General features: G+C 42.9%; 2 protein-coding genes across 4 annotated transcripts in view; one reads left to right on the top strand and one right to left on the bottom strand.

Annotated features, from left to right (window-relative positions):
• Positions 1-830, top strand: part of COPG2 (COPI coat complex subunit gamma 2) — a 38,034-nt gene extending 37,204 nt beyond the window's left edge. For both annotated transcript variants that reach the window (XM_031939062.1, XM_012551045.3), the window contains exon 24: positions 354-830. In XM_031939062.1, coding sequence (XP_031794922.1) covers positions 354-484 — 131 coding nt within the window. In that variant the 3' untranslated portion in view covers positions 485-830. The remainder of the gene's footprint in view (positions 1-353) is intronic.
• On the bottom strand, positions 548-26,697 carry MEST. 2 transcript variants are annotated; one of them, XM_031939071.1, is made up of 12 exons: positions 26,630-26,697; positions 19,988-20,142; positions 12,712-12,791; positions 11,245-11,322; positions 11,023-11,159; positions 10,290-10,348; positions 8,465-8,505; positions 5,581-5,651; positions 5,065-5,166; positions 3,639-3,785; positions 2,614-2,677; positions 548-1,927 (listed from the first exon to the last, which is right to left on the bottom strand). In XM_031939071.1, exons 2-12 carry the CDS (start codon positions 20,139-20,141, stop codon positions 1,889-1,891), a joined length of 972 nt encoding a protein of 323 aa, XP_031794931.1. In that variant the 5' UTR covers position 20,142; positions 26,630-26,697; the 3' UTR covers positions 548-1,888. The 2 variants fall into 2 exon arrangements, with proteins under 2 accessions (XP_031794931.1, XP_031794930.1); XM_031939070.1 differs by having other exon boundaries at positions 3,639-3,715.
• Positions 26,698-26,825: the final 128 nt, after the last annotated feature.

Below are 26,825 nucleotides of genomic sequence, written 5' to 3'. Positions count from 1 at the left end.
CTTTGGCTATGCCACTTCATTCCATGAATTAGAATTGAAGCTTCATTAACAGGACATTTTAACTGATCCTGTTCCTTTATTCTGAAATCAGTAAGTTCACCCAAATGTTTAGCTCAAGAAATTTGCATTGGTTTCACCCTGATAATCCTGACTAATTTTTCCCCGTTTTTGCTCCTAATTAAGCAGTAAGTGTTGATTGCCTGCCCATTTCTATAAGCTAGAAGGAGCCTTAAAAAGCATTTGAACCATGTAGATAACATTTAGTTTCCCTGCATAAAAAAATTTATACTTGTCTTTATAAAAGCAGTCAGTTTGTTCTGACTACCCCATCTGGTTTTCTTGATTTTTCTCAGGTGTATACAGAGGCGGCTACGACTTACTGGTGAGGTCTAGATTGGCCTTAGGAGATGGAGTGACCATGCAGGTGACTGTGAGAAGCAAAGAGGAAACACCTGTTGATGTTATCTTAGCTTCAGTTGGATAAATTTTTATCTAAGCTTTGTAATTAATGCACTCTCCAGTCAGTTGGCTTTTTTCATGATTTTGGAAAGTAAATGTCTAGGCAGATCTACTAAGCAAACGTCTGTCCTTGTGTCTGTTCTTATGCACGTTGTTTTTACTCCAACTGCTCAACTTCTTTACATTCCTTGCTCTAACTTATTGTGTCCAAAAGCGCCTGGTGGAGTTGAGAACTTGTGTAACCGAAGTGGTGGGGAGGAATCCAGAGTCCACTTTTGTCAAAATTCATTTTTATTAATAGAAAATAAACAATTATTCCAGTTTCAAAATTTGTTATACTTGAAGTTGCTAATAAAAAGACTTTAAAATAACGAATGTTCCTGCTTCACTGAGACATTGCAACTGTAGCTAACAACAAGATTCAGCACCATTTGCTTTGAAAGGCCTTTCAGAACTTTCTACAAATTCTTTCTGTTAAACAGGAAAAACCAGGCTAAGAGGGAAGGCCACTTGAGCATTCTTCATAAAAGGAATTCAACAGAGCAGATTGGCTTGGGTGAAAATCCCTTTGCAGGATAAGGACACATCTTTTGAAATATCCTTCTAAACACTGAGGTATAAACAGACAGCAATCAGCTGAGAATCTCGCCTACATATCAGCCGATAGAAGTAGTTCTTTTCACAGACATTATTGATCCTTCATGCCTCAAAATTTTAGGTAACTCTGAAAACAGGATTTAATTTGACATACAAAAATTAATCATATTTAATAATTCATTAGATTCACTACTCAGCCACAGAACATAACTTGCTGGTTTAGTATCTTTATAAAAAAAAAATACTTACAAATGAAATATAAGTCTGTAAGATGTACTTCAACTATAAATTACACTTTAACAAGATGGTAAAAGAAATCCAAAAGCATGACCAAAACAGAGAATCTGGCTTGCTGTGATGCTACATGTTGGTTATAGAACTTGCAAGCATATAGTTTAAGAGAAGTTGCATATTGCAGGATTATGTAATTGGGATTGAAAGTGGCATCTTCAAATTCTAAGAGTCCATAACTTTAAAACCTTTTGTATAAAAGAATGTTGCTGGCTTTTTGTTTGAAAGATTTGGGAGGGTCGATTAGAATCTCTAACATGAAGACATTACCAAGTCTTTTTGATCGACAGCCTGAACAGGAAGTGGATGGGACACGAGATAAAACCCGTTGAAGCTCATGGTGTTACTTCAGGGTATTGTTTAGTGATGGGATATAGTTATGATCCCTCTTTGAGGCATCAGTTCCTAATTTGAAACTAAGACTGAAAAGGAAATAAAGCAAGGAAAACAATTCTTCCTCCTTCAGAAAGAGTTGATGAAGTTCAAATATGCATTCAGAAAACCCATAGGATCCTCAAGCTGTGGATAGTGGCTAATGTGGTCATCCAGAATCGACACTGTGGACTGGGGTAACATTTTCCTATTGAAAAAGAATGTAGAGGTGAAATGTTCAAGCTGAGCTTGGATGTTCCAATAAGCAACAGCTTAAAAAAAATTAAACCTACAACAAATTTCCACACAGGAATAAAACCCATTTCTTCAACGTAGGATAGCTTTGAGCTGGGGATGAGGTAAGGAAGGCATCAGTTACTTTCCTGGGTTATATAGCAGGAGTAACAATTAAAAGAATTATTTGTTTTAAACTTTAAAACTTGATCTGATCACAAATACATTGTTTCTTATAACTGGACTAACCCGAGTCACAAAACAGTCCCACCCACTCCAAATAACTTGGAGAAGGAGTACATTAATCAGAGGAAAATTATCCTCCGTTTCCCCTTGCAGCCTGATAGGCTCAAGTTACTAGCATGTTGCACTTGACTACAAACAAACTTTACCTGCCAATATTCCACAGCTAACCCACAACAGTTTTCCTATTTAAGCAAGATGTGTTCATGGAGACATGCGATATCAGCCAAGGGAATTCTATTTTGTTTTTTCCAAGCACCGTTGGATTTAATGTGAGGAGTATCACTATTCAAGCCCTAACTTACTTCTCCTTCATGAACCAACCAGGGAATGTAAGACACATCTGATGGAACATCAGCTTTGTTCTCTCTGCACCCGAACCTGGCTGGCACACAGCTTTTCCCAAGAGCCGCTTACCTGTACAGATTCATAAATTCTGGATGAGGATTCACTGGATCTAATGGCCCATAGATGAAATGAACTGGAAAGGAACAGGTAAAGGGTTAGAAGCATTCTCTTGACCCCCCATTTCAAAAACCCAAACCAGAACAAAAACTGCCCTCAGTACAGTATGTCATTCTTGGCCTATTCTTCTTGCCCTCCAGAAAAGAAAGGTAACTCACTATCTTTTATTAAATAGATTGCAAAGAAGCTTCTAGCAATGAGGCAGCTAACCATGTGGCTCATTCATAATACTTCTCCCCTCCAGTAGTCTATTCTGTATCTGAATATCTCCTCTTTGTAGAGTTCTGATTCTTTTCAAAAATTCAACATTAATATTATTTAATATTTAATTTAATATTTAAACATTTTAACATATCACTAGAATAGTTGGACATGTAAATCATTGTTGAATGCTACTATGTATTTAATAAGGCAACCCTAGAGAGGCTGGGTTTGCTTGATTTAATTAATTTTTAAGTATGTATATATATATATAGCTGAAGAGACTAATCCTTGCCCCAGCTAAGTCTGTATCCCATGGCTGCCACTCAAAATAATTATCTATTTTAATAACCCTAATGAGTAAATAAATAAAAAAGCATTTATGAGCACATATTTGTGCCAAGCACTGTGCTAAATCCTGGGAATACAAATAGAAAATTGAGATTGTCCCTGCTTTAAAGAAGCTCATACTCAAATTAGAGGAGACACAATATATGATTCAGTGACAGGAGGATAGCAAAATCCAGACATATTCTAATAACCCTAATTATCAGTGATCAGCAGTGGAGAGACTCTTCCACTTTTTGGTTTCTTAATTCCCAACAGTACTTTGCTGTTGTATCTTCTTAGTTTCAGTTTACAAAAGAGTATATTTGTTTCCTGGTATTGGGTTACCATCTCATTTTGAACTCTTGAGGACCTGTCTGATTTCCCTGCAGGTGGGATGCTTCACTTTAAGACCTAAAATTTAACAGAGACAATGAGGGAACACTTACGAGGAACTGCCATGGAGGCGAGAGCCCCTACCCAGCGGTCTCGATGCTTCTTCCTCTGGTTGATGTACTCTAAGAGACTTCAGGGACAGATTAGTGAGAGTTGGTGTGTGAGCCAAGGAAACCCACACTCTAGTGAGACCACAAGGCCTAACATAGACAACAAGGCATTTTAGATTGTTAGATCTTAGGGAAAGTTGGCATTTGCCCCCATCTGCCACATTTATTCCTGTTAAACTTCAGAACCAAACAGTTACTTAATAATATCAAAATTCAGTGGTTCCAGAAAGATATCAAGGCACAGATCTGATTGAACTCAACGTGATAAATATGAAAAGTGACAACTATTACTCATCAGGGATGCAATGAAAAACATACTGTCTCATCCCATGCTCTTTGGAAAACAGATCCTTCCCATTTTTTTTCAGTTGGGTCAATACAGACACTCAGAAGATGATCATCTATGCCCATGACCATTTAGAGTCATAGGCTTTTAAGGAAAAAGATACTATTTGAAGGGAACTTAATAGTCTTAGACACCCCTAACCTCCTCCTTCCATTTTATTATGAGCACAATTCTGTATGACTCAACTCATATCTAGAAAACAGGGAAAAGAAACCTTTCCAGTATTAGCAAAAGAGACTAATTTCTAGTGTGGATCCCTTTTCTTCTCAGCTCCAAGATGGCATATAGGTGAACATGGATCATCAGTTCTTAGTATAAATACTTTCTCTTTCCCACTTAGAAAAAAATTATACTATCTCATGTTAAAAACAACCTTCACACTTATAGATCCCATGTGGAAAATAGCCTGTACCTTGTAATTTCCAACATAGACATCAGTTAGAACTTGGAGATAACAAGACAAGGTAGAAGCCACATTGAACTCACTAGCAGAAAACGAAGCCTAGTCTCTGGAATGTCCAGATTTTCAACATCCTCTCTGAACCCTGCCAAATTCTGATCTGTATCCAGACATAGGGTCTGGACAGACCCCCATAGGCTAGCTGTGGCAATATCCTCAGCCCCAGTGGTTGAAGAAATTACAATGTGATAACACTTGAGCAGGGACAGCAAGTTCTCAAGGATATAAAACCTTTTTAAGTGGTTAATATTAGCAATTATGTAGAGAGGAACAAGACTTTGCTAAAGGTTAGGTGCAAAGTTCCAGACCATACTGAAATTAGAATTGGCAACTGCTTAGTTAAATTGTCTTTGGCCACGAAGGCCTCCAGATCAAGAGTCCTTCTGTTCCCATTTTCTCTCTTTTCTAGCAGCTTCTCAAATGAATGTAAAATCAAACTAATAAGTGGTATTCCTCCTGTGACAAGATATAAGCCATCCAGGGAACAGAGTGGAGGTGGAAGAGGAGAAGCCATTTTCCCTTTAGTAAAACGTCTGATACTAAAGTGAAAGTGCATCTTTTACCTGTCAATGACCAGATTGCCATCATTGGTTCGAATCCCAGCCCACATGTCCCACATCTCAGCTTCTGAGGGTCGTGTGTATGGTCCAAAGACCACCGCAAGGCTGAAAGATCCCCCAAAATTGAGAGGGTGGGTAAGTAGGTATGAGTAAAACTTCCAATATTAGTTTCAAGACCATTGCACAGTGCACACACTATCTAGTTACCACTTTGGGTCACTCCCTGCATTGGGGGGGAGAGATTTGGGAGCATCTTTACTCTCCTGAAAATGCAAACCAGTCCAAAGCAGCCTCCCCACAAGTGTCTCAGCTCTCTGCTCCTCAAAGCAGTGGATGAGTCCTTGGAAGCAGCTGCTGAGCTGAGGGAAGAAGGAACTAGATCTGGCCATTTATACCCGACCCCTTACCTCCCAGATTATGAACTTTCCAGCCCTACCACTAAGGCCCAAGATTGAGATTGGCAGTATTTTTGACTCTAATGCTTCCCAAAAAGCAGTGTTCAGGCACCGAGCAACTCACCCCCTAGCAAAGAAGAAGAAATTCATCAGGCGAGTGAGAATGGGAGATATCAGGCCTCCATCTTTAAGCAGCTGTAGGTTTAAAAAAAAGAGAGAATAATATGAAATGAAACAAAACAGGACAAGGGGACTTTTTATCAGGGCATTGGGAACCTCAGCCTCTTTGCCAGGGACAAAAAGGATTTGAGCTAAGCCTCTCTATATCTGAAAAATGACATTTCTTTCCTTCTTCCCTTGGAGAAAGAACAGCCTATTTCAAACTCACTCTAAGAGGGTTCATGGCAGTCTGATGAAGCCCATGGACCCTTTCACAGAATCAGGTTTGTTAAATGCATAAAATATACAGGATTACAAAAGAAACCAATTACACTGAAATAAAGATATAATTTTTCTTTTCCATTTAAGTTCACACCTCTCTGAAATCTATCCATGGATCCCAGTTCCAGAATCCCTGCTCTCGGACTTGGCTCTTGGACACTCAAATTCCAAGTTGAACCTGAATTTGGATGAGGAGTCCATTGGGCTCAAGTATAGGGCTTTCTTACATAAGCCACAGACATTCATCTACACATTCATCCCCCCAAAAAAATCTCACTCTCAAACAAAGGATATTTTATCAGGGTAAAGACAAATGAACTCATCCACATGAAAAAATGTTCAAAAACTTGAGACATTAAGACCACTCTGAGGTTCCAGCTGGCACTCGTCAAATTGGCAAAGATAATAAGAAAACCAACTCACATTAGCATCACTGGTGAAAAAACCCTAAGCCACAAGCCCATTCACTTGATGCAGCAGTTGCAAATTGGTCCAACTTTTTTGGAGATAATATAAAATTATAAAGAAAATTACAAAAATGGGCATACTCTCTTCGACCAAGCAGTCCTACTTCTGTAGCCAACAGACATTATTAAAAAGATGATAAAGGTACACGTATGTACAAAAATATTCACAGCAACATTATTTGTAAGATCAAAAAAAACCCCAAAAAACTAGAAATGATCTAAAGTACCCAACAACTGAAAAAGGGCTGAACAAATGCAATGGAATAATACCCCCTTATAAGAGAGTTAGACTCTAAAGAGAGGTGAAAGTGGAACTTTGGCAAAGTTAACCTTAAAATCCCTCATAAAGTAGACTATCAGCTAAATGTCACAGTAGATAAAGAATCCTGAATTTGAGAGACCCGAGTTCAAAGTCTTTCTAGAACACATAGTAGCTATATGACTCACCCATGTGCCTCAATTTTTTCATCTGTAAAATAGGGATATTAATAGCACCTACTTCCCAGGGTTGTTAGGAGAATCAATGAGATCACATACATAAAAGTGCTTTGCAAATCTTCAGATGCTATGTAAATGATAATTATTACTACAGTATCTTTAAATAGGTGTACTGAATATAGGAGTTCTTTGAAGAAGGCAGTCTCAGGGAACAATTGGATCTGAGGTGGTTGTCATGGAAACAATGGAATATAAATTTCACTTTTCACTATACTCTGCCCCCTCCCAACTTAGCTACTGATCAGTAAAAGACTGGGGCCAGAACTTCTCAAATAGGGAATGAGGGGAAAACTGGTAAAGATTTAGTTGGCAGGAAAACTGATTGTTAGGGAAAATATATTCTCAAAGGAGCCTGACACCTAAGTATGATGATTTTAGAAGATGATCCCCTTAACCCCACATAACTGTTTCTTCTCATATGATTTATCAGGAAGCTAGAGTCCCTGGAGCAATTAGCAGGGGACCTCCAAGATGACCAGGAAGGATAGGAAGGACAATTAAGTCTCTCTCTTTCATCACTCTACCAGTCTAAGCAGAATGAATATGTCTTTGCTTTATTATATGTCACCCTAAGGAAAGTCTGGTGATGAAGTGGGAAACTGCAGGATCTCACTCGGCAGCTGGCTCCCATTCTGAAACACACCCAGGGTCTGAGACTGCTTGTGAGGGACCAGCTGATTCCTCTCTCATCTCGTGCTCTTTTGGGGCAAAAACTGAGTAGAATAATGCATCTATAAGCAAAATGGCAGACCATGGGGATTTTTAGAGTCTGTTTTTTTCCTACAGTGATTCTGTATAGGTTAATAGCATATGATCTGCAATGTTCCATCATAACAAGCAATTATGAAGAACTCAAACAAATATGAAAAGACTTCTATGAAGGAATAGAGACGAAAGCGAACTCCAATGAACAAAATACACATCATGTAGTTAAAACAGGAGTTCTTTTTTTGAAGTCATAGACTCCTTTGGCAATCTGATGAAGCCTATGGATTCACTTTCAGAATCATGTTTTTAAATGTACAGCAGGATTAACAAATAAAATCGATCATACTCATGTTTCTGAACCTCAAGTTAAGAACCTCTTAAAAACTAACAGCAAAAAATCCATGCTAGAGAGACAGAAAAGGCCAAGGAGAGATTACAAAAATTTGGGATGTGAACACTTTTGTCAATATTAGTTCCTTTTAACTAAAAGTTAGGAATTAATAGGAGAAACTTGATACATGCAACTATTTACAATCTCTTGTCTTCATTTTGCATTTCATTTGTCTTTTAAATTTTCCAATGCTCTTGCCCAAATATAGAAATATTAAAATAAAATGTTTATGATAAAAGCAAAATCTACGCAGGTCTTCATACAAGCCATTTCCAGAAGAAAAAGAAGAAAGGAAATGGAATACAGTGTTTGTCCAAAAGTGCCTGCCTAAGGTGAAAGATGAGCATCATGGAAGCTGCCCTTCCTTCTCAAGGGAAGGAAGTAATCTCACTAACATCTATCCATCATGAGAGAGACCACAGGCCTTTACAAAGGACCCCACAAGACTCAACTCTGTAAAAACAGAGTCTCAGATTAAAGATTCACCCAGTGGACTGGCCAACCTTCTGGAGTAAGGTGGGATGGTGAGTCTCAGGAAAGATACCTGCAAGAGAGGCAGAAAACTTTCTCTTAGTCACTCACCAACAACTTCAGCTCAAATGAAAGTCCACACTTCTCTTGGCACCACCCACCCATTTTCCCCTGATTCCTCCCCTTAGAGCATTTCACTGAGAAACAAAAATTTTAAAAATAAATAAAAACTAGGGTTACCTTCAGAGATCTCCTAAATATTTTACAATCAATTATGTCACTCTCATTAGAGATGACATTTTAACTTCCTCTGGTCTCTTTAGCAAGACAGAGAGAGCAGGTTACTTTCCTCTGTTTTGGATGAAGAGACTCCCAAGGAGCAAAAGGAGTTCACTGAAGACTCCTCAGCCTGCTTCGGAGACCAGCGCTGCGTTCTATGTTTCATTCTTTTCTAGGGACTGCTGTCCCTCCAAGTGGACGCCCATCTCCCACTGTGTCCGTAAGATTAACAGCACTAGGCCTTTAGTCGGGAAGACCCGAGCTCAAATGTGGCCTTGGACACTTACTGGTGAGTCATTTAATCCTTGTTGGCTTCAGTTTTCCCATCTGTGAAATGGGGATATTAGCAGTATCCCAGAGTTGTTGTGGGGGTAAAATAGTACTTTAGCACAGTGCCTAGTACATAATAGGCAGTCGTCATCATTTCTGTTGTAAAACATATGTTTTCTAGTATATACAAAACCTAGGAGGAAGAGGTGCTTTCTATTTCCCCGTTTCTCCTTGAGATGATGAAGAACCTGCTGTCCCCAGACACCAAACACTGGTGCAAAAGCCATCCCCCATCAGATTCCCCCCATGTACCCCAGTTCTGGCACCTGCCTCAGCTGTAAAACAAAGGCTTCAGACGGACCCTCCCAACTCTACCACAAACTACTTGTCAAAGGCCATGTAGCTTAAAGAAAAGACCCCAGGCATGGAAGGGAAACAACAGGCGTGAATCTCTGCTCCCACTCATCAGGTCGGTGGCCCTAGGCAAGTCACTTGGTGCTGTAGGTCTCAGCTTTCTCATCTATGAACTCAAAGGGTTGGGTTGGAGGAGCCCATCCCCCAAGATCTACCCTCAAGATCCAAATCAGGTGACCAAGGTGCTACCTTCTGAAGAAGTCCATACCTCCTCTGCAAATGGTTTTCCCTATTCCAACCACAAAGTAACCTGTATTGCGAAGATGGGCATCTTATCCATCCACCATACTGTGAGATCTGGGATGACAAGAACAATTCCCTTTTACATCTTTGCATTTCCACCACACTACACACGGTAGGTATTTGTGTTTGTTGAAACATATTGAAAATTGTTCTCTAACTGATAGATTGCTTGCCTCCTTGGTGAGTAAGGGGTGGGAAAGAATTTGGAACTCAAAAAAAAATGTTTAACATGAAAAATAAACAATAAATCTTAAAACAAATTGTAAGTAAGTAGCAAGTACTTTACTCCTAAAGAAGCAAAAATGAATTCTCAAGTCAATGGAACTCCTTTCCCTTTCAATTCCCAACAATCATCTCCTGGTCAAAAGAATGCATCAAACAGGGACGTTGTTATCCCTTCTACTGTTCCTTTTCTATGTCTTGTACATAGTAGGCTGTTTAATAAATGGTTATTAAATTGAACTGAACATGTCTGGCAGAGAGTATTCTGGGAACATTGAACTTTCAATCATGAAACTGATTTTGATTTCACCTAAGGAAGATCTAAGTTCTTGCATCTTCTGCATCTTGAGACATCCAGCTTTCTAGGCCACAACCTGGCCAAGCTAGGCCATCCCCCAGTTTTCATCCTTGCTAACTCCAGGCAGTTACCTCCATTTGACAGACAAAGGCTGTTGATGAGAACCCGACCAGTCCGATTATGCTTGTACCTAGGGATAAGGAAAGGGAAAACCATTCAATTCCATTCCTTCTGCAAGCACTTTGTGTCCTACTATGTGCACAACACTGTGCTAGGTATCCAGGGAGCAGCATACAAAACAAGGCACTGATCCCAGCCTTGAGTGTTTACTACAATGCAAGGAAAAGCACATGATCCAATAACCATGATTCAAAGTAGAAATGATTAGCTATAAAAGAGAAGAAATTATATGTTCCATGTGCTAGACTCTAGCAGCGGGGATTCTACCATCTCTCTCCCTGCCCTCCAAGCACAAGTGCATTGTACTTTGTTAAGTCCCTTCAGTCATGTTCAGTTCCATTTGGGGTTTTCTTGGCAGAGATACTGGAGTGGTTTGCCATTTCTTTCTCCAGCTCATTTACAGATGAGGAAATTGAGGCAAACAGAGTTAAGTGATTTGCCCAGGGTCACACAGAGTCTGTAGTCAGATTTGAACCTCAAAATGTGAGGCTTCCTCACTGCAGGTCTGACACCCTATCCACCGCACCCAGCATTGCTTACTGAATGAAAGAATGAGCAAAGCAGGAGCAGAAGGCTCAGGTCAGTAGAGCAGCCAAGGCAAACTGTCCAGTAGTGTGAAGGGTTCTACTTTTCTCTGAAAGCACACAGAAAGGAGAGGGTGAGGAGGCTGATCACTTCACTGACCTGTAAAGCAGCTCCTGAGCCACGGTATCCCCATAGTCATGAGAGAGAAGGTTAATTCTCTGGTTCTGAAGTCCCAGATGTCCCAGCAGCCCCTCCACAATGCTGGCCTGCTCAAAGATGGAGTAATTATGGGGTCTCTGCAAAGAGGGGGAAAAAAAGCATGAGTGTGAGTCTTCCACTGGGAACCATACTTGGTAAATGTCCTCCACAGATCCCACTTACTGGTTTGTCACTGAAGCCAAAACCTAGGAAATCAAGGGCAATCACCCGGTGAAACCTCTGGGTCAGGCCTTCCCAGATCTGTGAGAGAGACAGAGGCATGAGCAGCCCAAAAGCGATATCCCCATCTTACAGACCTACCAGGCCCTCCCATAATTCAGGTGACCAAGCAGAGCCCCTTCCTGGGAGCAGCTTAATTCCTAAGGTTTCCCTCTGTAGGAAATAGAGTCCACCATTTTCCCATTAAGTAATTCCCAACCCTCTTGGTCTGGGCAGTAGCTTTTGGGACCATCTGAATGACGGGACTATTAATACTTCTCTTATAACCATTCCATAGAAGGGAAGAACAATTTGCCCTGAGTTTTAAAAGGAGCTGATGACAGAGCTGGGCTTAAAACTCAAGACCTCTGAGTTTTCTAGTCTTCTGTTGAACAACAGAGCTAAAGGAAAGAATGAGTAAATGAAACTGGAATCTAGTCATGCAAATTCACTGTCTCCCTCTTCCCACTGAAGGCGGCTTCCCCAACTGCCCCTCTATGTTCATGGACTGATGGGTGAAGGGCACGCTACTTCTTAGCAATGGATAGAGGGTCAAGCCCATTTCAGGAAGAGCTCAATTCAAATACAGACTCAGACATTCAGTAGCTCTATGACCCAGTGCAAGTTATTTAGCCACTGCCTTAGTTTCCTCATCTGCAAAATGGGGATCATACCAGCACCCAACTCCAAGGGCTGTGGTGAAGATCAAATTAAGATCCTTATTAAGCTCTTAGCACAGTGCCTAACATGCAGTAAGCACTCTGTAAGTGCTAGCTATTTTATTATTACTATTTAGTAAGGGCTAAAATGGCACCCATACTTCTGAGACTTATCCAAGAACCAGAGTCAGTTCCTTTTTCCTCATGAGGAAAGGGCCTGAGAATAGGCTAAAGGTTTTGAACCCAGCAGTCCTTCCACTACCCCGACTGCTACCATCATCAGAATGAAAGCCGGTGGTAAGAACAACTCTCCATCTCCTCCTACCCTTCTAGACCCTGCCCCCGACCCCCAATGCTAAACTCAAGCACCATCCTCTACCCCACAAAATTATTTAGCATTTATTTCATATTTGGTAATTGGTATGCTTGTTTCCCAGGTAGAATGGAAGCTCTTTTTGAGCTTTCATTTTTTACTTTGTATTCCCAGCCGATGAGCGCACATAGCATCTGGCACACAGTACATGCTCAATTAATGCTTTTTGATTAACTGCTCAATATAGATTTCTATATGAGACAGATTTGTGATTAATGGTTGTTAATGAAAAGATCAGAGAACTATACTTTGAAAAAAGAATCTTTTTCATCCATTGTCTACAAAGTGTCCAAATAGACATGGGCATCCTCGGATTTGGTTTGGTTTTTGTTGTTTTGACCACCTTAGTGTGCAGGCTCAGGAGTCAGTTTCCTTGACCCTGGGTTTCTCTCATCTCACCTTGCACCAGTCGTAGCTAGAGGTTGGAAAGCCGTGTAAAAGCACCACTATTTCTGAGCTCCCAACTGCACCCCATGAGTCTGAGAAAAAAGAGATAAGGGAAGAAGGGGTCAGGTGGAAATCCCACAAAGCAACCATGAACCCAATGCAATTGCCACAATTTAAAACAAGGTGGGGATACAGGGATTATCTTTGAACCAACAAAGAGTCTAAATGTCAGAATATTTAGAAATAAATGCAGATTTGTTATTGGCAAGTTCAGGATAGCATTCAATATATGGCTTTCCTCTTCCTCCATTAATGAATAGAATTTGGAGTTGGCTTGCCATGTATGCAAATAATGACTGGAAATGTGTTATGAAATTGCTCTGACAAGAGTCTGCTTGTCTTCCTGAAATCCTGAGCCTTAGGAAACCAGAGGTACCAGATCAGCTGTAGACTCCAACACCAGGCACCAAACACATGAAAATCATGATGAGAACAACAATTAATATTTGTATAGGGCAGTTGAAAAGCATGGTGGATAGAGTGTTGGGCCTGAAACAAGGAATAGGGGCTCACACACCCACTAACTGCGTGACCCTGTCTGCCTCAGTTTCCTTATCTGTAGAATGAGGTGGGAAAAGAAATGGCAAACCGCTGCACTATCTCTGCCAAGAAAACCCCAAATGGGGTCCTGGAGAGCTGGACAGGACTGAAATGACAACCACATTTGAGAAGCTTTTCAGGGTTTGCAAAGCCCTTTACAGGTACTTCACTTGATGCCTCCCCCCACAACCCTGAAAGGTGGATACTACTATTATCTCCATTTTACAAATGAGAAAGCAGAGCCAGAAGTTAAGTGACTTATCCAGTGTAGGCTTACACAGCTAGTAAGGGTCTGAAGGCTTCTGAACTCGAGCCTCTGATTCCAAAACTACTACCAACATTCACCACCCTGAGAAGTCAGGCTTTCTTCTGGGTAAGCTTAAGAAGTGAGCTCAGGAAAGGCCGGGGAGCTGCTCATGCTGGTCAATCCCATCTAACCCCGGGGGGGGGCAATCCCTGGCATCTGCCCATGCAGGGTCTCAGAGTCCATAGAAATGCTGAGCTTCAGGGGCCAAAAGAACGGTTCAAGATGGAAAGCTGAGCCTTGGAGGAAGCCAGGGAGGCTGGAAGTCAGAGGGGGCAGGGACCACCTGGCAGGCTCGGGAGGGGGTCACGGTAAAGGCACACAGAAGAGGAGAGGGAGGTCTGGCCTGAGGAACAGCCAAAAGGACAGGGCCACAATGTCAGCCTCATGGGAGGGGAGTGGTGGGACAGACCAGAAAAGCAGGAAACCCAACAGATTTTCTATTTGATCCAGGAGGTGACAGGGAGCCACAAGAAATTAGCTATGGGTAGAGGGGCTTACATGGTCAGACACGTGCTTAACCTGACAGCTGAGAGAGAACAGGCTGTAATATTGACACTGGAGGTGAGGGTGCTAATTAGAAAGCCCCGGTGGGCCAGACAGAGGGGGTGGCAGGCTGTTCCAGTGGCCAGAGGCAGCAGACAGGAGAGGGAGCAGGGCACGGAGGCAGCCACGGACAGAGATGCAGTGAGGGCAAAGGAGGGATCCAGCACAGCCCTGAGGTCACAGGCTGGGGCGGGGAAGGGCCTGGGAAGTCCAGGAGAGGGTGGGGAGGGGAAAGATGATAGGACCATCCATGGGACAACTATCTGCATGGAAGTCACAGAGCCAATCCAGGGGAGAGATAAGGGATGGATGGGATGTGTTTGTGTGGAGAAAGGGAAGAAGGGAGGGAGAGACAGAGGCAAAGACATGGAGGAGTGAAGGGGGAAGGAGAGAGAGAATGGAGAGGATGGAAGGAGAGGAGAAGGAGAGAGACAGAGACATGGCGGAGTGAAGGGGGAAGGAGAGAGAGAATGTATAGAAGGGGGAGAGGGAGAGAGCCAGAGGGGAGAGGGGAGGAAAGGGGGAAAGAGAGGGAGAAAAAGATAGGAAGATAGAGGCAGAGACATGGAGGAGTGAGAGAATGGAAAAAGGAAGAAAGGGGGAGGAGGAGAGGGAGAGGAAAAGAAGGTAGGGAGGAAGAAAGAGGACGAGGAGAGAGGGAAGAAGAAAAAAAGGGAGGAGAAAGAGGGTATATGAAAAGGGGTAGAAGGAGAGGGAACAGAGGGAGAAAATGGAGAAAAAACAGAGAAAGGAGAGGGAGAAAAGGAGAGAAAGAGAAGGGGACAGAGGTTACAGGAGGAAGGGGGCATAAGAGAAAGAGAGAGGAGAAAAAACATGGAGGGAGGACAAGAGGGAGATTTCTGTCTGTGAATGATGAAGCCTTCAGAAGTTCACAAGAAAATAGAGAAGCCAGAGGGAGGGCCAAGATACAGGCTTAGATGAGCACAATAAGGAGGCAGCAGATGGATGATGATCTTCTAAATGAGATGGTGAAGAAAATAAAACAAACTGGGGCAGCAGAGAGAAAAGGAAAGGCAAAGGAGGGGCCCACATTCAAAAGGAAGGAGCTGAAGGTGTCTAGGGTTACAGAGAGAGTGGAAGGAGAAGACTTGGAAAAGGCCATCAGATTTAGCATTTGGGAGATCCCTGGAACCTCAGGAGGGAAAGCTCCAGTGGAGTGGGGAGGTCAGGAGGCAAGCCAGGGGTGAAAAAGGGCATAGGAATGGAGCTCTAGGCCCTTGAGACATTGAATGTGGGGCAAGGTGAAGGGAAGTGCTTTGTGGAAAAAGGAGCCCAATTTTAGGCATCAGGGAGGAAGCCTTACCTATGTAAGCTGAGATTACTGAGAGACAGAGATAGGTGGGAGGTGAGAGAGGTATTGATGGGAGGAGACAGGAATGGATCAGCTCAATAGTGCTTGTAATGGTATTAGCCGTGTGATGGAGAAGAGCTGGCCACCAAGGACAAACAGCAGAAGAAAGGATTGAAGATGTATATAAGGGACTTTTAACCTGAGGTCTGTGACCATTTAAAAAAAATTTGATAATTATATTTCAATATAACTAGCTTCATTTATAATTCTATGTATTTTATTTTGTACATTTAAAAATGCTATTCAGAGAAGAGGTATACAGGCTTTTCCAGACTTCAAGGGGTCCATAATTCCCCACAAAGGTTAAGAACCCTGATAGAGAAGGATTTGTAGGTTGGAGTAGGAAAGATGAGAGAGTTCAGGACAAACTGCTTCCATTTTTTTCAGTTTTACTATAAAGAACTTCTTTTAAAAATATCTTTCTTTCTTGATTCTGACCTCCTAAGCCTCAAAGATAATTATGTAACATAACCTCAGATGAACTGTAGAAGAAACTGACTGAACACACAATCAACTAGCTAATACACAGCCTTAGCACAAGAAAAGCCTGTCCTGGGGTCACCCCGGGCTTCTATAGAGACATTTGTTAGTAGGTTCCAGGTGAAAAAGGGAAAAAAAAAATACATTTATCAGCACAAGGCACACACAATGATGAGTATTCTGGGCCATGGGACAGGGATTTCACTGGGGACTTCACATTCAAAGAAAACACTGAGTTGCTAAGGCTTTTGTATTTCTATAATGAGAGATAAGAGGGGAAGAAGGGAGGGAGGGAAAAGAGAACATGAGTTAGATGGCAAATAGGGAGAAACAGAGAAGGTGATAAGTGAGGAATGGGAAAGGAACCAGATAGAAGGATGTGGGAAGAGAACAAGAGAGAAAGGTGAGGGGAGAGAAGGTGAAAGATGTGTACCTCACTATTGTCTATACAGAAAAGAATGCCAGGCTGAAGTCAGGAAGACTCGAATTCAAATATGAACTATCAGATACTTACTAGCCTCAGCTGCTTCAGTTTCTTCATCTGTAAAATGGAGAAAACAACAGCACCTACCTCCCATGATTGTTGTGAGGACAAAAGGAAATATCTCTAAAATGGTTTGCAAACCTTAAATGTTATGTAAATGCTAATGTATGTATATGTTTATATATGTACACATATGTATGTGTATATAGGATAGCTAGCATTTTAATATATACATTATATGTACATTGCTCTCTCTCCCTTCTCTTGCTCTCTCACTCTTCCTGCCCACTGCCTTTAACCATCATCCTGGAAATAAGCCACAACTACTGAAGACCCAGAAAATGAAGTTCTTGCCCCTAAATTCCTGGCCACTGTCAAATGGCTTAACATCAGAAACTGATGTGATTTTTATAAATGGAAATGCCGATAAAAAAGAGACATTAATATCTGCTTAGCTGCTCAACCCTAAGGACGATGTGGCTGCCTCTAAAAGCTTGATTTTAAAAATCCAAACAAACAAACCATAAACCTGCATCAGAACCACAGTTCCAGAGCTGGTCACCTAGTCCACCTCATTTTACAGACTGAGGAAACTGAGGCAAAGGAAACGGAGGCCAAATGACTTGTTCAAGGTCACAGAGACAGGAAAATTTAAACTCAGGCCATCTAACCCTAGAGTCTCTTTCTCCAATGTCAAGCTCCCAAACTTTGTTTGCCTCAGTTTCCTCATTTGTAAAATGAGCTGGAGGAAGAATTGGCAAACTACTTTGTTTACCACAAAAAACCCCAAATGGGATTATAAAGAATCGGACACAACTGAAAAACATGACTGAACAAAATGTATATATAATAGAGATTTTTTAATGTACATATATAAATACATACAGATTTAAACACATATTTATACACACTCACAAACATAACTGGGACTAATCTATGCTACAAAGTTTCTCTGTAACCTGTCTGGAGATCAATAGCTGACACAAAGGTAGACTTAAAGGTCTAATTTGAGTTGCACAGGCAACCTGGTGGGATAGGTACCACAGGCATTATTATCTCCATATTCCTGATGAGGAGAACAGCGGTAGAAAAGTTAAGTGATTGGACCACAGTCCCCCAGCTAGTGTCGGATGAAGGTCTTCCTGACTTCACTTCCAGAATTTAATGCATAATCACGTGGTGCCTATCTAAAAAAGTTTTTAGCAATATGGCCTTTGGTAAAAAGTCTTCTTTAAAGAGTCCTTCCAGCCTTGGGATATTTCATGGACATCACAGGATGAGAAATTCATTCATCTGACATCCTATAAATTTTTCATAATTTACGCAAGTACTGCTAGAGAATGAAATGATCTCTATACTCAAGGAAGCTACATTCTTGGGAGCCATTCTGATCCCAAGGTACTTGGGACTTCCCTACCTGCCAAGAAACCTCCAAGAAGCTGAGAACTTAAAAAAAAAAAAAAAAAAAAAAAAAAAAGGAAGACAAAGCAGATGAGAAAGGGGGGGAAATGTGTCCAAGTGGACAAGAACCTCCGGCCCTGGGAAAGCTCCATGGTACATCCAGACCATTATTATGGGGAGGGGAAGAAGGGAGGGAGGGAGAGAGAAAGACAGAGAGAGACAAAGACAAGACAGATGTACAGAAACAAAGAAAGACAGGCAGAAAGAGAAAAACAGACAGAGACAGAGACACACAGAGAGAGACAGAAACAAGACAAAATATAACCTGTATGAAGATAGTATAAAGAAATAGCAAAGACAAAATATACGAGAGAGAGAGTGTGTCAAAGAGGGAAAGGAAGAGAAAGGGAGAAACAGAGAAAAAGGTAAAAAGGAAGGAGAGAGAGGAAAGGGGAAGAGAAAAAAAAGGAGAGGGAGAGGAGAAGTCGGGGAGAGAGCAGAGAAGACAGAGGCAGGAAGAGGAAGCAGAAGAGAGAAAGAGAAGTGAGAAAAGGAAAGAAAAAGAGGTCAGGAAGTGAGGGGAGAAGAGATGGTTGGGGAGAAGAAACTGAGGGAGAGAGTGAACTAGTATTTACAAATACTAGTTCATTTTATTCTCAAAACAACCTGGGAGGTACTGTCCACATTTTACAGATGAGGAAACTGAGGCAGGCAGTGGGTAAGTGACTTGGCCAGGGTCACACAATTACTAAGTGTCTGAAGCTGGAATTGAACTCAAGTTTTCCTGACTACAGGTCTCACATTCCATCCACATTGCACTAGCAGGAGAGCTAGAAAGATATAGATATAGATACGTATATATAGTATTTGCTATATATATATACTATATACATACAGCATATATATAGTATTATAGTGTAGACAGATATATATTTTATATATAGTATTTCCTTGTACACATATTAATTCCTGCCCATAAAATGTAAGCTACTTGAGACCAGGAACTGTCTTATTTACTGCCTTTATCTCCCCAGGGCCTGGCATATGGCAGGTACTTAATGAATGTTTGATGGATGATAAATGAATGCTAGTCTTGAAGAATAATATTCACACACACACACACACACACACACACACACACACACACACACACACACACAGTGAGGAGGCAGAGGGGGATAATATCATGACCAAATAATTAAAGCCTAGAATTTTAAGTCTATAATAGCATGGCAGTCATGATTATGGAGAATATTGGATTTCTTTACTTAAACTGCAGCATATCTCATAAGGACTCCCTTTCAACTAAAAGGCTAAATTTAAAAAAATTAAAGTTAGGTATTCCTTCACACAGTAAATTTAAGGGACTTCTTATCCCCAAAGGAAGCATGACCTGAAAATATGAAGAGGTTCCAAGAGTATTGGGATAAATTAATGGATGACAGATCTGGAATGGATTATGAAAGGAAGCCAACAATGTTCCGAGTCACAATCACAGGACTATGAGCTGGAAGAAACCTTAGAGTCATCTACTGTAATTCCTTCCATTGGTATGTAAGGTGCTGAGATTCAAACCCCGTTCCTGTCATTCCAATGTCCCTGGATAAAGGGCATGCTTCAGAGTCAGCAAGTCTAGGGTACACACTGCTGTGTGACTCTGGGCAAGTTGAAATTAAAGATTATATCCTTTCAAAATTCTTCCATTGAAAAATAATATTAAAACCCATTATATATTCACTCAGACAACAAGCAGATGCTGCACTGGTAGAGAGAATGTCATTATATAAGTTCTTTATGTCAATTAAATATATGTCTTATTAAAAAACAACAACAACCTTGATAATTCACTTAAATAAATGCTTATTAAACACCTGTTGTTTCTTCTCATTGAGAGTTCTCTTCCTACACTAATGAAACCACAAGTCTCAATAAAAGCAAAAGAATGTAAACAAATTCACCCTTGAACAATGTTGACAGCAGAGGTACAGAGGGAAGCTGCGGGCCACCACAAGGAACTTCTTGGTGGCTCTGCTGGGAGCCCTGCAGCTGCATCCCTTTGTCATAAGCATCCCATCTGACCAGTTCCCATCCCAAGCCTCACCTTGGTAGAAGATGTTCCTGTCCTTGTATGTGAAGAACCTGCCAGAAGCTTTCCAGGAGTGAAGTTCTGGGGAGAGCTGGGGGGGAGGGATGTGCAGGTAGACAGCAAGAAGGGGGATGCCCAGGAGGCCCACCTGGATCCACCACTCCTTCATCCTGGGGGGAGACCAGAGACCCGGGATGAGCCCCGTACCGAGGTGACTACCCGCAGCACCCCTCCCTAGGAAGGCTGGGAGGAGGCTGACCACAGACCCAGGCAAGGAACAGCTCTGAAGCCTGTGGCAGGTAATGTATTTTTATTAATGTACATGTATTATATATGCATTAATGTACTTTTCTTTGCCTCCTCTATGCTGAGGTGAGACAGAGATCTGCCTTACTGGGCTATTTGTGGCTGCCTCTGAAAGCTTGATTTTAAAAATCCAAACAAACAAACTATAAACCTGCTTCAGAACCACAGTTCCAGAGCTAGTCACCTAGTCCACGTCATTTTACAGACTGAGGAAACTGAGGCAAAGGAAACAGAGGCTAAATGACTTGCTCAAGGTCAGAGAGACAGGAAAATTTAAACTCAGGCCATCTGATCCTAGAGTCTCTTTCTTCAATGTCAAGCTCTCAAGAGAGATGGACCTATTTGCTTAAAGTTAAAGGACTGAATAGAAATATTTTTTGAACCTCCTCAATTGCATTTTACCAAGTCTTCCAAAGAGGAAAAAGTATTCTTTCCCCTTCAATTTACTTTATGAATTCATAAATCTCTCCTTCCATTCCCTCACATGCTCCATTAACAGATAATATATTTGCTAAAAGGAAAAAGATAAAAATGGTTGAATGATTTTAAAATGAGAGCTCCATTCCATATATTCAGGCCTTATGTCAGCTATTCTCCAATCTTTCAATCTGGGAATCCTTTTATATTCTTGAAAATTTTTGAGGCTCCCCAAAGAGCTTCTATGTGCATATAACTGTCAATATTTACCATATTCAAAATTAAAACATACATTTTAGACTATTTATTAATTCATTTTAGGATATCAAACTCATTACAAGTAAACTTTAAAAATATTTTTATTAAAAACAATTGTATTTTCTCAAATTAAAAAAATGAGAAGAGTATCATTGTTTTACATATTTTTGCAAATTTCTTGAAAGTCTGGCTTAACAGAACACAGCTGGATGATAACTGTTTCTGACTTCAATCTATTGCAAAATGTGGTTTCAAATGAAGTACTTGAAGAAAATCTGGCTTCCTACAGATATGTAGTTGGCAAAGAAGTATTTTAATAGACAAATAATATTTTAATACTACTATGAAAACAATTATGATGACAACCCATGGAGGATTCTAAGCACCCCAGTGTCTGATGACAATACTTTGAAAACCACTGCCCTATCACATTCCAATCAATCAACAAGCATTTAGTAAACATCTACTATGTACCAGGCACTATGTTAGGGGCTTGGGATATAAAGGCAAAAAGTAATCTAGTCCTGATCTCAAGGAGTCTAGCCAGGGAAGAGGGAAGGGGGGAAGAAAGAGGAGGGAGAGAGGGAGGATAGGAAGGAAGGAAGGAAGGAAGGAAGGAAGGAAGGAAGGAAGGAAGGAAGGAAGGAAGGAAGGAAGGAAGAAAAGGAGAGAGGAAGGGAGGGAGGGAAGGAGAGAGGGAGGGAGAGAGGAAGAAAAGGAAGAAGAAGAAGAGAAAGAGGAAGGAAGGAAATTAAGAGAGAGAAGCACTATCATTTGAGGTTGAAAGAGATAAGGAAAAGTCTTATGTAAAGGTGGTGTTTGAACTGATTCCTGAAGGAAACCCGAAATTCTGAGATAGAAGTGAAGAGTTTGTGTTCTCCATCTAATTATTCATGCTATGATTTGAGAAAATATGACAAAAACAAGTTACTCACTTACAGAGTTGGCTGCTATTCAATTCCCCAGTGAATAACTAATCTCTAGGGGAGGTCTGGGCAGTGGATTACATAGTGGCTGTCCTTTCTCTGCTGAAGTTTATGCTATTCACAGTGTTTCTTAGGATTTCCCAAAGGCAGAGCTGATACTTGGAACAATCCAAGAGAAAATTCCTCTGACTGCTGAGTAGCACAATGGATAAAGCACTGCGCCACAAATCAATACAGGACAGGACACTTAACTAGCTCTGTGACCCTGGGCAAGTCACTTAACCCCATCTGTCTCAGTTTTTTTCATCTGTAAAATGAGCTGGAGAAGGAAATGGCAAACACTCCAGTATCTCTGCCAAGAAAACCCCCAGTGGAGTCCCAAAGAGTTAAACACCATGGCCATGTCAATGGAATTGGGGGTGGGAGTGGAAACTACAGAAACAAAAATAAAATCATCCCTGCTCCTTAAGTCAAAAGCCTCAGAGAATAGCTCTGGTGTAATCATGAAACTGTCTTAGTTTCCCCAATTTATAAGAAGGACAAAATCACGCCAATACAGACAAGAAGCCAATCTACCTTATCATGTGAACCCCAAGAAAATCACTAGAAGTGAAAGGGAGAGGAGGGGAGGGGAGGCCACGTTGTCATTATGATCCCCCTATGCTTTGACATGTATGTTTGTGACTTCCCTATCAAAACTGAAAATGTCAGTTCCCTGAAGACAACCTCACATTGCCCCATTCTTTAGTATTGCAACCCCCTAACTATTAACTGACTGGTGTCTGCAGCAATCCTCCAAAGGGGAGAGATCCAAAGAGATACAACAGTCAGAGAAGAAGGAGGTGACCCATATTCTGCCTCCATCATTGACCTGACTTCTGCAATGGACAAATATCTACCAGCCTCCAGGTCACTCCTCCTTCCATTCCAGGCTCTGCCAAATCAGCCCTTGATGGCTTCAATATTGACATTCCTGTGACCTCAAACACCCCGGTCCTCCAATTCATTAGCTTCTTGAATTCCCATGACCTATAGTTCCATTTACCCCTCAGAGTGCTCAACCTAAAAACCTAAGCACAACCTAAAACCATTCCTTCTCTATGCTCTTAAACTCTGAAATTCCTTCTCTATGGTCATAACTTCCTCCTTAGCCAGAACTCCCTAGACCCCCTCTCTTTTCAACTAGTCTTCATTCTCATCCCTTCACTACAAGCTCCAGTTTCTCCATCTCTCTCTGTTCTTCCCACTCTACCCAGCTCTTTCCTTTTTCTTTCTTTTCTTTCTTTTTTTTTTTTTTTTTTTTTTTTTTTTTACAGTTCAATTATACACTGTTTTCTACCCTGGAACTCCTTAACTCTCTTGCCCCCTTCTTCTTCCATTCATATTTGCTAATCCTCATCCCTGAGTTACTTCCAGAATCCAAACCCAAGGTGGTAAACATGACTGGTATCACACAAGGAATAGACCTATCTTCTTCTAAAAATTAATGTTATGTAATCCCAACTGCACTCCCTAACCCCTTTGGCAATTTTTAAAATTCATCTCTAGAGGACACTCCTCATATTGAATATTCCAAATCTTTTCCAGTTTTCTCTACCCCCCCAGAGGTTTACTGGGAAAAGCTACTAGATCTATTGCAAAATCTCTCCTCTCCCCTATATTTTACCAGTCTTCTGCATTGCTCCAGTCTCTGAGAAAGAACTGATCCTCTTACTTGGCTAATGGTTTCTAATTTTGCTTTTGATCCAATCTCCTCCTCAGCTTTGCCTGATGGATCATTCTTTCCCACCCCACTTCCCAAATTCAATCTCCTCCTTCCCAGCTACCAACCTACTCAGATCTCATCTAGCCTTTAAAAAGACTTCCCTAGCCTACCATCCCCTCAAGCTATAGTCTTGTGTCTCTTCCTTCACAAGCTCACTTTTAAAGATTACTGGTCGTGACTATTTCCTAAGGAACAATCAGTATACCTTCTCTTTGCTCTTTTCCTTAGCTTCCATAGGTTTAATTAACATTTCCTCAAGTTAATTCCACTTATTATTGGGAAACCATTTAATTGCTTTGATCCTCCACTTCTCTCATCCTTAATGCCAGGAGACATCTCTACCCAGATATCCCTTGGCTACTTCAAATTCCATGTGTTAAATGGAACTCATTGCCCCAGCCTGCCCCCAAACTTCTATTCCATTCCAGGCTCTGTCAAGTCAATCTTTGATGGCTTCAATATTGGCATTCCTATGATCTCAAACACCCTTGTGCTCCAATTCATCAACTTCTTTAACTCCCATGACCCAGAGTGCTCACTCCTAAGACTTCACCACCACCAAAACCATTCCTCCTCCATGATCTTAAACTCTGAAATTCCTTCTCTATGGTTGTAATTTCCTCCATAGCCACTGCGATTTTCTACTTCTGGGTGCCATCAGCTCCCCAAACCACCAGGTAGGTACCTTAGAATCTCAAGACTCTTCCCTGTCCCCCTATTCAGTCAAGTTACCAAGTCCCATCAATTCTACCACAACAGCTCCTGAATCTGTTTCTCCCCACATGGCCACTACCTGGGTTCAAGTCCTCATAGCCTTTGTTCTAGAATATTGTTTTTGAGGTTGTTGGTTTGATTTTTGCTATTTGTTTTTGCCAGATCTATGTAGGAAGGGCCCATCTTCCAAGGTAGATAGACAATTTCTCTGCAACTTTCGAGTAGCCAGGAGGTTGGTTTGATTTTTGCTATTTGTTTTGCCAGATCTATGTAGGAAGGGCCCATCTTCCAAGGTAGATAGACAATTCCTCTGCAACTTTCGAGTAGCCAGGAGCTGAGAGCCTGGTTCATTTGTCCAGGAATACACTGCCTTATTTTTGTACGAAGCCTCTCCAATTATTGAAACAGCCTCTTCTGTGGTTTTCTGAATTCCAGGACCTCACCTCACCCCTCCGACCCATCCTGTACAAATATTTTCCTAAAGTACAGGGAGGACCATGGCAGTCCTCTCCCCTTTGAAAAGTCTTCAGTGATTCCCTATTTTCTCAAAGATAACCCTAACTTGCCTTTCCACCTTTATTTCACATTATATGGATTCTAGGTCCGAGACAAACTTCATTCTAGTCATTCCTACAATCAGGGCTTTGTAACTATTACATTTTTCAATGCAAATATTTACAACTCAGAACTGCTACAAGTCAGTGCTGGGCTTAACTGTTTTGTTGATTGTCTAGACTTAAGAAAGTGATGGGAAAAATGTTAACAGTGCAGAATAAATTTCCAAAACCTTTTTTTTCCCCAGAGAGCCAGCAGCTGTAGAAATTTACCAGCACACCTAACTGACATTTCATTTTCTGCGTCCTCTCTCAACCAGGCAAACCTTCCAAACCTGAACGATTCCTCCCTTTCTCAGCGCAGCTCTCGAATTTTTCCCCCTTTCAGGGTCGTCAAAAGCCACCTCTTCCAATCAGTTTTCTCTGAGCTGCTGTCAGTGCTTCTTCCCCCCCTCAAATTACTTTGCGCCGTTTCTACCCTTCCCCACAGGAAGGCAGAGACGGCTTCCTTTGTCACCTTGTATCCCCCAGTCTCTTGCCCCTTGGAGGAACTTAGTTAAGTACTTGCTGATTCAACAAATGGACTGCAAGTATCTAGTCCGCGCAGGGCCCTGAATAACCGGCGTTACTGTAACCCTGCACAGTACCCCCAAAAGTTCGTAACGTTCGCCGCCCTCATTGGCGCCGTTCCGATCCCACGCCCCTTGCCCTGCCAGACAGTTTTGCCCGGGGACGGGACCCACCCAGGAAGAGTAGCTGTCCCAGACCAGGTGACAAGGAAAGGAGAGAGCCGGAAAGAAAGAAGGAAGAGGAAGGGGGGGTAAAGGGAAAGAGGTAGAGGGCGAGGGAGAAGAGGACGGGGAGGAAAGAAGAGAAGGGGGCACAGAGAAAAGGGAGCAAGGCGAGGTCGGGAGTGCAAGAAGAAGGAGGGAGCAGAGGGGAACGGGAGCAGGCAGGGGGGGTGCTGCCAACCGATAGGGGAGCTCGGGAGAACAGGGACAGACGGGGAGAGGAGCAGGGGGAGAGGAGCGGGGGCAGGGGGCGGGAGGAGAGGAGAGGGGGGCGGGGGGCGGGAGGAGAGGAGAGGGGGCGGGGGAGGGGAGCAAAGGGAGCAGGGGAGAGGAGGGGGCGGGGGAGGGGAGCAGGGGAGGAGAGGGGGGCGGGGAGGGAGCAAGGGGAGCAGGGGAGAGGAGAGGGGGCGGGGGAGGGAGCAAAGGGAGCAGGGGAGAGGAGAGGGCGGGGGAGGGAGCAGGGGAGAGAGAGGGGCGGGGGAGGGAGCAAAGGGAGCAGGGGAGAGGAGAGGGGCGGGGAGGGGAGCAGGGGAGAGGAGAGGGGCGGGGAGGGAGCAAAGGGAGCAGGGGAGAGGAGAGGGGCGGGGAGGGGAGCAAAGGGAGAGGACCGGGGCAGCGCGGCAGGCGGCGGGCTGTCTCAGCCCCCGGGGCCCGCGGGGCCATCTGGCTCCCGCAGGTGGCGGCGCACGGAGGTCCGAGGGCGCTCCGGCCGGCCGGCCCCGCGTGACGCCACACCAGCTCGGCGCCGCCTCCCCGCAGAAGCCCCGGTCTGCCGCCCGCGGACCTCGGGCACTGACGCTCGGGCCAGAGGGCGCCGGGACTCCCGCTTTCCCAGGGCGCGGCCCCGTCCCTCCCGCCGCGGGGCCAGCAGTATTCCGGGAGCGCTCCCGGCGGCCGCCCCTCTCACAGCCCCGGGCGCCGCTCACCTGAGCTCAGGTCCGGCCCCGGAGCCGAGCGCCGTCCATGCCCGGCCCGGCGCCGCTGCGCACGCGCCGCCCGCCGCCCCCGGAGCCCGCAAGCTTGTCCTCGGACTTTGGGCACAGTCCCGGGGCAGGAGCCCGGCGGAGCCACCGAGCTCGGGCCGCGGGGATAGAGCGTCGCCCCGGCGGGCCCCGCTCCCCG

The sequence above is a fragment of the Sarcophilus harrisii genome, chromosome 5 (assembly GCF_902635505.1).
Source record: "Sarcophilus harrisii chromosome 5, mSarHar1.11, whole genome shotgun sequence".
Classification (NCBI taxonomy): domain Eukaryota; kingdom Metazoa; phylum Chordata; class Mammalia; order Dasyuromorphia; family Dasyuridae; genus Sarcophilus; species Sarcophilus harrisii.
This window is presented reverse-complemented; position numbering and strand designations above follow the sequence as displayed.